This window comes from Homarus americanus, unplaced genomic scaffold (genome assembly GCF_018991925.1).
Source record: "Homarus americanus isolate GMGI-L3 unplaced genomic scaffold, GMGI_Hamer_2.0 scaffold4896, whole genome shotgun sequence".
Lineage (NCBI taxonomy): Eukaryota > Metazoa > Arthropoda > Malacostraca > Decapoda > Nephropidae > Homarus > Homarus americanus.
Window position 1 is genome coordinate 775974 of NW_024749657.1, and position 15160 is coordinate 791133.

A 15160-nucleotide genomic window follows, 5' to 3' on the forward strand; every position below is an offset into this window, starting at 1 on the left:
ATGTATTTTAATGTAAAATAGGATAAAATACATGACGAAAATAAAAGATTTTACCTAACCTTCCGATGTTCAAGAGAAGTTACTCGTTTTTTTAATAGTTTTTGGTTAAAATACTGTTATATTACAATGGTATTCTATTCATACTGTGCTTGATATAATGCATTCACGGAAATGTAATATTTTTGCTGAAATGACGTACGTATTACAGTGGAAAGTGGGATAAAATTGTGACGAAAACAATGACTTTCGCTTTCTTTCGTTCAAAAGATGTTGCCGTAATTGCTTTTCGAATGGTTTTCAATTAAAAAACTGTTGTATTACAATAATATTCTATCCTAATTGACTTGAAAAAATACAACGATGCCATATTTCTGAATATTTTCATTAAAATCCATCCAAATCATTTTCCTTGTCATCGTCTGCAGCACCAAACAGCTTCTCCCAGTCCTCTCCTTGAGCAGGGCTAGAGGGTACGCGTTTTTCGAATCGTCTTCAGTTAAAAAACTGTTACATCACACGTATATTTTACCTAAACTGTGCCTGAATGAATATATTCTCGGAAATAAATAGTAGTTTTGCTGAAACGTGATGTATTTCAATGTAAAATACATGACGAAAACAAAAGATTTTACCTAAGCTTCCGATGTTCTTGAGATGTTATTCGTTTTTTTAATAGTATTCGGTTAAAATACTGTTATATTACAATGATATTCTATTCATACTGTGCTTGATATAATACATTCACGGAAATGTAATATTTTTGCTGAAATTACGTACGTATTACAGTGGAAAGTGGGATAAAATCGTGACGAAAACAATGACTTTGAAATATAATGCAATATTAACCACTAAATCGGTTAATTCGGACAATCGGCTAAAACGGACACCCTTCCCCCCTATTAGTCCGAATTAACGAGGGTCGACTGTACACACACACACACACACACATCCACAAAACTGCAGCTCAGCTCTGCCTAGTACAGTATGTCTCATTTCATCACATACTGTACACACTCATATACTCACACACAATACTACTATCATATCCTGGGTCATCTGCATCTTCTTCACTACCAGACAACCACAATCATTCTTCAATTTCCTGGGCACTCAGACCGTGGTGTGGATGCTTGGACTCTAATCTATTCTGTCATGACTGAGAAGTCACTGGCAGGCCAATACCTTCAACATACCAGGTGATCAAATGGAATGAGTTTATTTGCCAATATACCAGGTGATCAAATGGAATGAGTTTATTTGCCAATAAGATTCAAAGTATGGGCGGGAAAATTATTACTGCATGTGGTGTGGCGATCGCACTGATGTTCTCTGCTGCATAGGATGCAGGAATTGCATTAAAAGGGTTAAAATATAACTGCCAACCTTTGCTATTGTACATGAGCTGCACCAGGCCTTGAGACAATGATCAGTATTGAATTGGGCAGGTTCGCAGCACTACTACTGTACAGTGTGTTGTACCGTGTTATTGTAAATTAAAAGAAAAGTGACATAGCTCCAAAGAACAGTGAATGTAACTGGCAACAGTGTAGATGTGTGGCCAAGGCAGCAAAGCTGGTTGGCTAGCTGCCTTAAGAGTATCAGTTGATTCAGCCTGTTAATGTTATCTTTGGGAATTTATAAATGTTCACTTCAGTGGTGCACGGCTATTGAGAGGAATTTATTTTCAACAACCCCACAGTTTTTGTTATTGGAAACAACAAAGCACTGTTGTGACACTTAGTACTGTATGCATAATCACGACTAACTCGTTTTAGTAAAGTGATTTGTTGCTTATAAGATAAGAACTGTAACAACCAATATTGTATATAATTTTAAGAAAATTCAACTAAATAACTGTGCAGCACTAAACTGATCAATTATTTACCTCTGGGACTTCACCAATGAAATTCTACATGATTTAGGGTGTGGTTGGGCTGTAAAGGAAAGAGGTCCTGTTCAGAAAACCAAAAATTCTGAGTTTCTGAGGTCCTACTGTACTGTATACTGTTTATCCATTCTGGAAGAATAATCTTGACAATACAATTTCTTGCCATCTCTCAATAGATCACAATGTTGTATATTTTTTATCATGAAGACAGGGCCTACTGATAATTATTAACAGCAGTGTGTACAGCACAGACAGTAAAGTATCTATTCTGTAGTAGCCACACCCTCAGCTGTTACACTTTGCACTACAATTATTTTTGTATGCTATTGTACAGTAGCTAAAAGAACTATCTGTACATACTTTGTGGAAAACAATATGAGAACATGGATGATAAATATTGGTATATGAGGGCTGTCACTAGTAACACGTAAAATTTCGGAGCATATCGACTCCCACCTGCACAGATAGTTATTTTAGCTACTGTACATATACTGTAGCTAGAAATTGTATTTCCGATATAAAGTTTATAAAAAAATTAATAATTTTTTTAAATCAAATGGAATGATCTACAATAAATATTTTAAATCTACAAAATATTTTAAGAAAAGTATGATAATATAGTACCATTTTATAAGGCTTTATTTTAATAGAAGGAAAATAAATACATCTGCAGTATTCTCATCACAAAACAATTAAATAAAAAAAAAAAACATTCACAAGCTCATAACTAAATGAACAAATAGATAAATATTAAATAATTATGATACAGATTGTAGGCCTGAAGTATCACAGACTACTTGAAAAGTGTTTTTTTTTATATATTACATTTGTAATCATCACTCCTGTAAAAAAATTGTTAAAATATTTTTCCAATCTGAAAACAGGTACTCCTCGACATATGACCTACTCAACTTACGACCACCACAGTCGTACAATTTTTTTTTTTTTTTAATTACGTATTTTCGAGTCCCGACGTCAGTGATCGCGCTGTGTACTGAAAAATTTTTCGTTCGTAATTCCCTTTAAAATGGCTGGCAAGCGTAAAAGTGAGAATTCTCATGGTGCTGAGAAGAAAAAGAGACACCCATTTTAGATTTTCTATATATCATTTTCGCATTTTCGACCTGGTCGTCGGTCCCTAAACCCATCGTAAGTCGGGGACTGACTGTATATATTTCTCTCTCTTCATTATATGTTCCTATTAAAATAATAATTCAATAAACTTTCAATGCTCAATAAACAGTAAAGGTAAAAAAAAATTGGTCTTTGTGTAAATGATAAATAGCAGCCATTATATAAATAAATTACTGTACTCATACTATATTATATATCGCTGAGCTGGAGTCCAGTTGCTACATACTTTATAAACTATTGTCTGTCAGTTAGTTTAATTTCTCTCAATATATATTGCAATACTTATCATCATCGACTCATGGCCTGATACCTGATGACAGCTGTCCATGCTGCATGGCCTCTAGCAGTCTCTTGTCAAGTTCCTAATTCTTATGTAATTTCTTACAACCACTCCCCATGTCATTCTTGGTCTACCCGTGGCTCTCCTCCTTTCCACATTTAGGCTCGTGCACCTCTTAACCCAATTGGTCAAGAAAGGAGCGAGTGAAACCCAGAGCCTGAAGTTTAACTACTTAAGTTGAAATAAGTGCTATAAAACCTGTAATTTTCTCTTCAGCTTAATAGATAGTAACTAAACTTTCCTACAGTTAAGTGTTGTGGTGACTAGGCTCATTTGGTTCAAAACCTATGAGGATGTTCAACACATATGGCACAAACAGGATGAAAATCAGTTCCTCCATCACTGAAATATTGCTTAACTTTAAATACCATTAATGCAGGTAAACATTACACAATTCATGCTGGCGATGCAACAATGAAGTTTCATCCAATATCTCTACAAAAGTTAAGAGATCAGGCAGGAGTGTCTGGTGCTTTCTTTTGGTCCTAAAGTTGGTTGTGGCCTCATGATCCTTTCCATCTAAATCCATGACAAACTTGTATTAAGAGCAAGTGTTAAGGTAAGTACAAATGGATGATTAGATGAAAAAAAATGTGCCAGGAAATGATTCTCAGAACCATTTACAGTCAAACCACAGGAAGAGCCATATATGGTGTGTAAACAATGTAATAATCAGGCTTTCTTTTCAAAAGATTTCTGGATTTTGGATAATATATTGTGCAAGTCTAGGCTCCAGCAGAGGTTTTCTATTACAATTGGAGAAGCAAGATTTTCCTCCATATTATACATGGGAAGTTGGTTGACCTATACTGTATACACACCTGCTACCTTCAAGTCCTATTTAACTTCTTCATGAGAGAAATAAACTCATGTAGCAGTGCCCAAGACACTTGCTCTTTGAAGCACCATATTTTACCAGTAATTTTGTTTGTCTGGTTATGACTAGATATTTTCATGTACTGTACTGACAATATATTTTTTTGTGTACTGTATTTTGTATGTTTGAAAAGACTTTCTTTGCAAACAGCCACTGGAAAAAAAGTTAACAAATTGTGAAATTGGATGTCATGGTGTACTGTACTTTCTATATAAACAGTGGATCTACATACAGTGCTGTACTAGTAAAAATTTATTAATTTTTAGATTATTAGTGTGAGGCTTTGATCCTCATGTATTATAAATTTCTGGTTGTTTTAGTGACTGTATGAAAAGTACGTCTTAACGGTAATGCATCCAGTCTTGTGATGGATAAAATCATCAAATATGACAATACTGTACTATACATATATGTTCTCAAGACTATATAAATACTATTATGTCTGCCTTATACCTAAAGAATAACAGTCAAGTGATTTTCAATACTCTGAAAATATATATTATTGATGAATAATCAGAAGAGGTTTATAAGCCTAGCTATGTCACCTGATGTTTATGAGTACAGGTTCACTGGTCTTGCTCACATAATAAGAAATTTTACTGGTAATAATTCCTAGTGCTAGATTACTATTATCTCTAAATATTTTTTGAGACTGAAATAGAGGTAATTTTTATCATGATAAGGATGCTAATGAGTTGTTATTATATAGTGTATCCCAGGTTGTGGGTAATATGTATATACTGGACATATCTTGAAGTGAGTTCTGGGTTGTATTTTAATATATATTGTGCCCCAACATGGCTGACTTCTTAATATAGCTACCAGGGCTTACCACATAACAAAGAATTACAGCATATACAGTCTAGGGGCACAAGCCAAGATTATGTATGGAGGCATTAGCCATCTGGAAATTGGATTCTGTTGATCTCTTAAGTAGAAATTTTAGTATTTGCTGGGAATAGTGATGTGTACTTCATAAATTGATAATTCTATTACTATGAAGTAAAGTATCCAATGTCATTTAGAAATTATAATTATTTTTTTTGTGAAACTGAGAAATACAAAATCAACTATATTGTACTAGGTGATGGTGAATGTTGTGATTGTTTCTGTTAAACCATTAAGTAAAGTATCCAATGTCATTTAGAAATTATAATTATTTTTTTTGTGAAACTGAGAAATACAAAATCAACTATATTGTACTAGGTGATGGTGAATGTTGTGATTGTTTCTGTTAAACCATTACTATCTGCAGGTGACTTGTTTCATCAGGTTAGGAAAGTTTGGTTTTGTGTGGTGTCACAAATTAACATAACATCTATATTCACTCAGCTAATAATTTTTTCTCATAAATTAATGATTTTTTCTTCATAAATCCAATATAATTTTTTTTTACAAGTAAATGTATTATGAAGGTAGCTAACACTACTTGACAGGAAATACTTTTTTTCCACTGTCTTACTAACTTCAAGATTTCAAGAAAGACTCAAATAGTGTTACATATCATTAGGTTGAGAGGCCAACTGTAGTCTTACCTATTACCTGTTGGCAGTATCATGGTCATATATGGCTGCTATCATGCGAAACATAAGCAAAGACAAAACTTTATCAAGAGGATCCATACACCCTCGTTGGAGCCACTTAGGAATTGTAGTTCGAGCATGACTGAAACCAAGTTTCTGCAGGATGTAGTCCACACCATAAGGCTCCAGGTTCTTTGTGGCCCAAGACAAAAGCCTGCAAAACAAGGTGAGTCATTGAGTGTCAAAATATACACTGGGTCTAATTACAATAATTTAAAGAGTACAGTATTGTTAAAGGCAGAGAATCTGTAAAAATGAGGCGAGGATTTTATATATTTTTAAATGTGGGTGTTAACTGAAGGTAACATGGGTATGTGCTGATTCCAACAAATGTAGATATCTGTGCCAAGGCCTGGAGGTACTTGAGTCTTAAGAAGCTGAAGGTTTCTACATGCTTGGAAGTGCATTTTGCAAAAGTATGGGGCACTAATCTGAAAGGTAAAAAATTCATTACACATTTACAGCAAATCCTCTGTTTACATTCAAGATGCATTTCTGAAAACTAGAGTGTAAATTAAAAAAGTAGAAAATGTTTTTTCCCACAGGCATAACTGTAAAAACTTAGGATGCATTCATGGGCAGTAATTTTGGGTCTCCTCTCCTAACTAAAGTGAAAACTAAAGACAATTCATACAGAAGATAAATAAACAAATGAAGAACACAGATAAATATTTATAAGTATAAATTACTGTATTGTATTGTATTAAAAAAAATTGAAATACAATGATTTAATGACTTGAGTCAGAAAAATGTGAAATATTAATCTTCAATATTTTAAAGAACACTTTTCCGATTGTGAATACAAACCTTAATAATCTTGTGTAGCAAATAGATGTAAACAAAGCACACGACAGCTGAGCACATACATGTGGCAGGGCTGAACGTGGTGCTGTATGGTGGAGGCGAGATATTGTAAATGGTTGAGTTGTTTGATATCAAAGTGGAGAATACAGGTATGACAAATAAATCTGGAGGTTGTGCAAGTACAACTGCTGTGAGTCACTGGCACAACAGAGGATAAACGTATGTTACAAGAAGCTGGTAAGATCTATGGTACCTGACTGTAGGTTCCAGATGCCAGGTGGGGCAGGTGAACTCCCTCCAGTCTTGTTGAAGCAGCTGGGTTGGCTCATTGACTCGCACCACCTTGGGTTTCTTATCTGCGCTCTCCTTGTTGTTCTCATTATCAGCACACGACTGAAATTAGTATTTATTTCTCAAACTTGTGCTTCTTGGTTATGGAAACTTTTCATAACCAAGAAAGTGACAAATGGAATCTCTTGTGCTTATAAATTGTGAAGAAACATACTAGTCAGAATTCACTTTATTTCTGAAAACTACGGTAAATTTGAATCCACAGGTTTGTAATACAGGTTGCACCTCTCTAGTCTGGCATTCTGTGGTCCAGAAACTCCCGTGGTCCGGAACGACTTTAGTTTGTCCAATAGGTAGATAGGCAGCTCCTTCTTTTTTTTTTTTTTTTTTTTTTTACTTATCTGAATTATTATTATTATTACAGGAGTATTAAATTTTTGCCCCTCAGGCCCCAATGTGGGTCAGTGACCTATGCCCGGGTGGGCTAATCCCCTTAAAAAAAAAAAAAGCCGCGGGAAATTAAGGTTTGTTTACATCCGGCAGTTCGGCTGCTCTCTCTCTCTCTCTCTCTCTCTGCTTGTCTATACAGAGTACAACATTTAACCCTTCAATATATATGAGCAGTAAATAAGTGTTGCTTTCATATTCTTATGTAGAGTAATGACGATATGTTTTCACATGTGTGCACTTACATATGCGCAGTCTCACTTTTTTTTACCATTAATGGTTAGCTACTTATATTGTTCCATTTATTAACATTAAATAACATTACAGGTACTTTAAACAACCATATTAAGTTTTTTACATTAATTTTACTACAGCTAAAATCAGGGTCTTATTTTCTTCAGTTTTATATGTAGAACCAATCAGTCACTGGTTTTGTAAGCTTTAACATAAACAATGCCGGCAGCCGTCTCGTCTCCTCTAATATTCCACGTATTATTAATAAATTGTATTGTTAATTTTGCACACACAAACATTAATTCAATAAAAACAAATTCAGAAACATTAATTAAAATATATATGAACAGTAAATAAGTGTTGCTTTCATATTCTTATGTAAAGTAATGACGATATGTTTTCACGTGTGCGCATGCGCACTTACATACGCGATCTCTCTTTTTTTTCTTTACCATTATCGTTAGCTACTTCTATTGTTCCATTTATTAACATCACTTAAAACAACCATATTAATTTTACTACAGCTACAGCCAGGGTCTTATTTTCTTCAGTTTTATAGGTAGAACCAGTCAGTCACTGGTTTTGTAATCAACAAAAACACTGCTGTGTCATTTCCTCGTGTGTTTTAATATTCTACGTATTATTAATGAATTGTAATGCTCATTTTGCACACATAAACATTAATTCAATAAAAAAGACATGTACAAAAGATTCATTATTGTTTATTACTGAATGTCTTTTTGTACAAAAGATTCATTATTGTTTATTACTGAATAAGAGAAATGACGCTGTTTACACGATTATGCACGTCGTCTGCACGTTGGCGGGCCGTTCAAACCCGTCGAAATTCAAGTTTCTGCCGTCAAAATTTTTATTTATTTATTTTTTTGTGTTCCAATAAAATACGTTAAGAATTAAAAACTCGCGAAATTTGAGAAGCTACTATACGACACTTAACCCTTCAATATGTCTTCAAAGAGACCATGATGCAGAGAAAGTGGTGCTAGTGCTTCCAAGCATAAGCACAAGTCACTATCTATCCAGGAAAAGGGTGAATTTCCATGGTCCGGCACCAGTCAGGTCCCGAGGTTGCCGGACTAGAGAGGTACAACCTGTAATAGATTTAATGTCTCCCCATTTAGGCCTTAAATGTATGTATTTGAGTTTAGTATCATGGTTCTAATACTTGCATCTAAATATCCATTTGTAAATATGTGCTGGCCACAACTGAAGTGTTATTCACTCTATCTAATATGTGACACTTACCTGAGACTTGTCCAACTATGTTGACTTGTACTGTACAGTATTGTACCACTCATATATTATGATAACACTTCTTGTGTGGCATGAGGACTTACTGTTACAAAAATATGTTACCTGATGGAAAATTGTTAGTAAGTATTGTACAGTACAGGTATCCCTCAATATCCAAATGGGTTAGGTTCCTTGTAAATGGCTAATAACAATGAATGGGAAAAATAGGGTTCGGTTCCCCAACAAGACGGCCCCAATATTATACCCCAAAACGAAATTGGTTCACAAATAACAAAAATCCTACCTGACTGCTGGAATTTCCAAACTGCAAGGAAACCCCAACATTATACCTAAAAATAATGAAATTGGCTAAAAGTCTTCCCACATTCAGGAAGTCATTATTTCAAGCTTGTTTTCTGTTATCACAAGCTTACACGGTCTCTTACCAATGGTGGGGGTAGCCAAAGGATCAGCACAATGCTTGGATATCATTGCAAACACATTCACAAAAGGATGAAATAAATATACACGGATAGAGAGAGATCACTTCAGTTTCACTAAACACTAAGCAAAAGGCCCACGAGATGATGCAGGCTGAGCGGAATGCGAAGGAAGGGGGGTGAATTAGCTGACTCCCGGGCTGCGCCTGGCGAGCGCGATTTGAATTTTTGGGCAAACCTTCTTTTGGATAAGTGAAAATCACTCGGGTAGTGAAGAACAAGTGTAAGAATAGAATTTTGGGATATGGGGGTATACCTGTAATTACAATTTATGAGAAATCCTCCTTTCCCTGGGTAGTGGAAATTTTGAAGTCCAGCTCCTTCTATGGGCAAATGAGTTCAACCAATTTCAACTGGTCATCAAAATAACTGCATCCAGTATAAATTATTCTGGGAAAGTAAATTAAGATCAAATTTTGTCAATGTAATTTGACCATTAAATAAAATACGTGCACACACACACACACACACACACATGGAGAGACTGGATGAGATCAACTGGGTCAAGAAATACACACAGTCTAAATGTGAAAGGGAGGAGAGCCAGGGGCTGGCCATGAATGACATAGGGAGAGGCTAATAAAGTGTTCGAGAATAAAGAACCTAACGAGAAGCTGCAAGAAACCATGCAGCGTGGAGTGTTGCCGCCAGGTAATCGCAGCTGACTCACACGCATGGAAAATGGCCTTAAAAATTGATGATGATGATATATTGCACATACACATATAAATGCACACGCATATACCTGTAAATCTTGCCCAAAAGAACAAGTGTGAAAAATATTATCCATATTAAGGATTTAGGGAACTACTTTTTAACATTCTAACTTTCACTATCACCAATCTTTCTTTTGGAACATCTTATGAGGATTTTAACATTCCAGAAAAGTTGATTACCATGATGAGGAAATGTTACTCCATCAGTAAAATACTGTACTGTATGTATAAAACTAGGATTAAAGAAGGTCATATTATTTCAACACCACAAAAGAGTGTAGAGTGGAGGTGTCTGTTGTCCATGGCCTCCTTTAACTTTGTGTTGGACAAGGTCTATAGAACAATGTAAGCCATAAAAGAAGGTACAAAACTACAAGATGTAACAGTTAAGCATATGCAGGAGTGAAACGTCTTTTACGGCCATTCAAATTATCAGCTGTGAGAGTAAGACTCAAAATGAATGAGAAGAAAACAAAAGTGATGAAAGTATCAGGAGCAGAAGAACCAGTAGTCTAACAGGGGCAAACTGGTGACCTTAATATTGTTAAGTGAAGGACTTTAAATATCTCGGACCACTACTCATAAAAAAATGAAATCACAAAGGAGGTAAATCTAGAAATTCAGCAGGAAACTGCTACTACTACAACCTCCAGTCCTTGATGAAAACAAGAAGGGTCTCAAGAGCAGCCAAACAAAAGCCTACAACAGCCTGATGAGACTTGTAATGACATATGGCTGCCACACTTGGCCACTTACAAAAATTTTTGCTTCCTTGTTTTTTAGCACTCAGAGCTAAGGATAACATGTAGTCCAATCTTTGATGTATGAGAGAATAACTGACAAAGACAACACAATGCCCAACATAAAGCTGTTGGCAGCCATGGACCAACATAAGAATGGAGGAAACAGCAGCAGGCCTATTGGCCCATACTAGGCACCGTCAACATCAAAATCAATTCACTGTATTGTGACCAAATGTAAGGAAAACGGAACCATTCATAACCTAAATAAATGGGCATCAGGTAGACCAAGGACCTCAGGGACGTTGGTCACAGAACCAATTCTTGTGAACACCTTCAATGCCCTTTTCATGGACTGCTAACCACTGAGTGCTGCACAGCATCAATGTTCTCCAGTGTCCCTGAGGTCCTTGGTCTACCTGATGCCCTTTTATTAAGATTATAAACTGTTCTGTTTTCCTTACATTTGGTCACAATACAGTGAATTGATTTTAATGTTGGCACTCTTCTGAAGTTAAGGGGAGTGTCCGGCTGAAAAACAATGAAAATCATTAAATTACGAAAATATTCAGAAAAATTCCTGAGGAAAGCTGTTGCCTATGGCTATCTGCTGACATATTTTGATTGCGTGATTCATAATATTTATGTAGCTATGCATGATTGTTCTACCCCTCCACTTCGTTTAGAGGGCCCTTTTGTTTATGTAGCACAAGCTGTAGAAAAGTATTTATAATAATATTTTGGTGTAAAGTAATACCAATCACTTAGTAAAAATTAGTATCTGGCAACTTTCTCAGATAGCTAATAGTAGGACCAGTCTTGTACACCGCGGTTACACACAAAAGAAGTGAGGGAGAGGTCCCATTTATGGGCCGATTCTAATAAAACAAAAGCTAAGTAGTAGAATAACATATTTTGGGAAGCTGAACATATAGATTTTCTTTATATTTGGCTTTGTTTATTATTTGCTGATTTATCTTTATAAATATTTGGAAGAAAAAATTATGTTAGGAAAAAATTCATGCACCCACAACAAAAGCAATAATCAGAAATATCTATATGTCACATTCAAGAGGTGTAGATTTCCTATAATACACCTAAATTTCAATGTAATCTAGCAAGAAGTTATGGAGAAGTAGGATTTTGAAATTTGATAAGAGTATAAGGAAAAAATCAGGTATCAGGGATTAGGCAGAACCAATTCAGGGGTCTAGTAACAATGAATTTAGTGTCCTTAATTGCCGACATGAAATTGATATTGATTGTTCAATTATTAACGCATTCCGTGCTTCAGCCGAATGCTCCCCTTAAAGTGACAACAACAGCGATGTTGAGTCTGTATCACAGATTTTGTTTCAATGTACAGTTCAACACCTTTCACTTTTTGTGGCGTAGTCAAAACCATATTACTGTAAACTCCCAAGTGTCTCCTTCAATTATCTACAGACAAAACAAAAATATGTTAAATAATTACAGAAATACACGTACGTACTGTATTTAAAATTAGGTACATTTTATTGGTGCAACCTGTAGATGAATTTAAGTCATAACTGATGGGGTTATGACACATGATATGGAGGAGACTTCTGCAGCTGTATGTACTGTACTGTACAGTCACCCAAAAAAGTCCTGTCGCGAACCACGATTCAGACTCGTGAACCCGAAGCAGTAGACACTGATACATTATTCTGTCCATAAATGCTTCGGATTCAAGATTCTGAATCTCGGGGTTCATGGTTAGCGACGGGACTTTCTGGGTGACTGTACTTATGTCAACACCATGATATAAAACAACAACTTCACCTCAGGGTTGCTACCTTACAATACAAGTATTCATGTACAGCAGGTGACATCAAGAGTATGACTTAGTATTCATTCAACTCCCATAAAATACAGTTCTTTCGTAAATAAGTTGACTTTTTTGTTGGTTGTTTGGCAGTTCATTTGAGGTAATATACTACGGGCAAATTCACTCTTTCTCTCTCTTAAAAAAACCTTTCTGCAATGCCTCACCTTATAAATGAGAAACAGCTAAAGTACTACAAAGAGGGAAGCCTTAGTGATATCTCTCTAAGAAGGAAGCCATAGTGATATCTCTCTAAGAAGGAAGCCTTAGTAATATCTCTCTAAGAAGGAAGCCATAGTGATATCTCTCTAAGAAGGAAGCCTTAGTAATATCTCTCTAAGAAGGAAGCCTTAGTGATATCTCTCTAAGAAGGAAGCCTTAGTGATATCTCTCTAAGAAGGAAGCCTTAGTGATATCTCTCTAAGAAGGAAGCCTTAGTGATATCTCTCTAAGAAGGAAGCCTTAGTGATATCTCTCTAAGAAGGAAGCCTTAGTGATATCTCTCTAAGAAGGAAGCCTTAGTGATATCTCTCTAAGAAGGAAGCCTTAGTAATATCTCTCTAAGAAGGAAGCCATAGTGATATCTCTATAAGAAGGAAGCCTTAGTAATATCTCTCTAAGAAGGAAGCCTTAGTGATATCTCTCTAAGAAGGAAGCCTTAGTGATATCTCTATAAGAAGGAAGCCTTAGTGATATCTCTATAAGAAGGAAGCCCTCTAGTAGATATCTCTCTAAGAAGGAAGCCTTAGTGATATCTCTATAAGAAGGAAGCCATAGTGATATCTCTATAAGAAGGAAGCCTTAGTGATATCTCTCTAAGAAGGAAGCCATAGTGATATCTCTCTAAGAAGGAATAGTGATATCTCTCTAAGAAGGAAGCCTTAGTGATATCTCTCTAAGAAGGAAGCCTTAGTGATATCTCTCTAAGAAGGAAGCCTTAGTGATATCTCTCTATAGAAGTCTCTTAAGAAGGAAGCCTTAGTAATATCTCTCTAAGAAGGAAGCCTTAGTGATATCTCTCTAAGAAGGAAGCCTCTCTAAGAAGGAAGTGCTCTTAGTGATATCTCTCTAAGAAGGAAGCCTTAGTGATATCTCTATAAGAAGGAAGCCATAGTGATATCTCTATAAGAAGGAAGCCTTAGTAATATCTCTCTAAGAAGGAATAGTGATATCTCTCTAAGAAGGAAGTGATATCTCTCTAAGAAGGAAGTAGATATCTCTCTAAGAAGGAAGCCATAGTGATATCTCTCTAAGAAGGAAGCCTTAGTGATATCTCTCTAAGAAGGAAGCCTTAGTGATATCTCTCTAAGAAGGAAGCCTTAGTGATATCTCTCTAAGAAGGAAGCCTTAGTGATATCTCTCTAAGAAGGAAGCCTTAGTGATATCTCTCTAAGAAGGAAGCCTTAGTGATATCTCTATAAGAAGGAAGCCATAGTGATATCTCTCTAAGAAGGAAGCCTCAGTGATATCTCTCTCAGAAGAAACTCACCACTTTAGTTTTCCTGGCCTGAACAATGCGGCACAAATACATGGATAATATAATTAATAATTCATATATGGAACAGGATGACAATAACTCATAATAAAAATTCACAAATGTTGAAAAGATTTATAGACGTAAGCAGCAGTCCTTCCCTCATGTATGTTACAATGAACAGTCATCACTGACTGACTGTTTGTGAGCACTGCACTGAATAAAAGCCACAAAAATCTATCAAAGAACACTCGACATAACACGTTAAAAAGAGTGTATGGCAACTTTGTATGTCTTGCAGTAAAACATATATTCACACTGTTCAGGAAATGTCTCATCAATTTATGGTACACAGGTGAGACATAAAACATGAACTATTTGTCTCTGTATTGTGGGTTTGAAGATTCTCTGAACACAATAAGTGTAACCAACAGTTGGCCAGTTGACAAAGCTCTAACCACTTTTGTTATCCTCACAACCATTACAATATGTTGGGGTTTACTGGCTGATCATCGCTAAGTGAATCACTCGGCCACATTGAATTCACTGCCATTTTTTTCTTTTTAACTTTTAATCCTTAAACTGTGGCCAATGTCAATAGACACCGTCCTTTTCCGCCAAGACATTTAAGTGTGTATGGTGTTCCTGCACTTTGTTTTAGGCCAGCCTCCACTGGTAAACACCCTGTTTCCCTCCAGAAGCCTTTGTAGTTGTTTCTATGTGTGTTTGTAAGTAAGTTAGGAAAGTTGAGGAAATTAATTCATGGACAATATCTGTAAAGGTAAAATAAGTAAAAACAAACCCAATGACCTCATGGTAACACTGCCACTTGTCAACACCCAAATATCAGCCACTGCGACTGCCAACATCCAAACTTCACTTGGCAAGAGCGGGGTCCCTGGCCATTATTGTGTTATTATAATGGAATTGGGCATGAAGAAAAATGCTCGTTTCTAATTCCCTTTAAAATGACTGGCATGCGTAAAAGTGAGTTCTGGTGGTGCTCAGAAGAAAAAGAGACAGTCAATTACT

At 35.8% G+C, this 15160-nt stretch overlaps 1 protein-coding gene across 12 annotated transcripts in view; it reads right to left on the reverse strand.

Moving 5' to 3' along the window:
• Nucleotides 1-5367: 5367 nt before the first annotated feature.
• Nucleotides 5368-15160, reverse strand: part of LOC121853648 (transmembrane protein KIAA1109 homolog) — a 139472-nt gene continuing 129679 nt past the window's right edge. For 11 of the 12 annotated variants that reach the window (XM_042347953.1, XM_042347952.1, XM_042347950.1 and 8 more), the window contains 3 exons: nucleotides 14144-14161; nucleotides 6880-7019; nucleotides 5368-5976 (listed from right to left, as the gene is read on the reverse strand). In XM_042347953.1, coding sequence (XP_042203887.1) covers nucleotides 5778-5976; nucleotides 6880-7019; nucleotides 14144-14161 — 357 coding nt within the window. In that variant the 3' untranslated portion in view covers nucleotides 5368-5777. The remainder of the gene's footprint in view (nucleotides 5977-6879; nucleotides 7020-14143; nucleotides 14162-15160) is intronic. The other variant, XM_042347955.1, reaches the window with a different exon arrangement.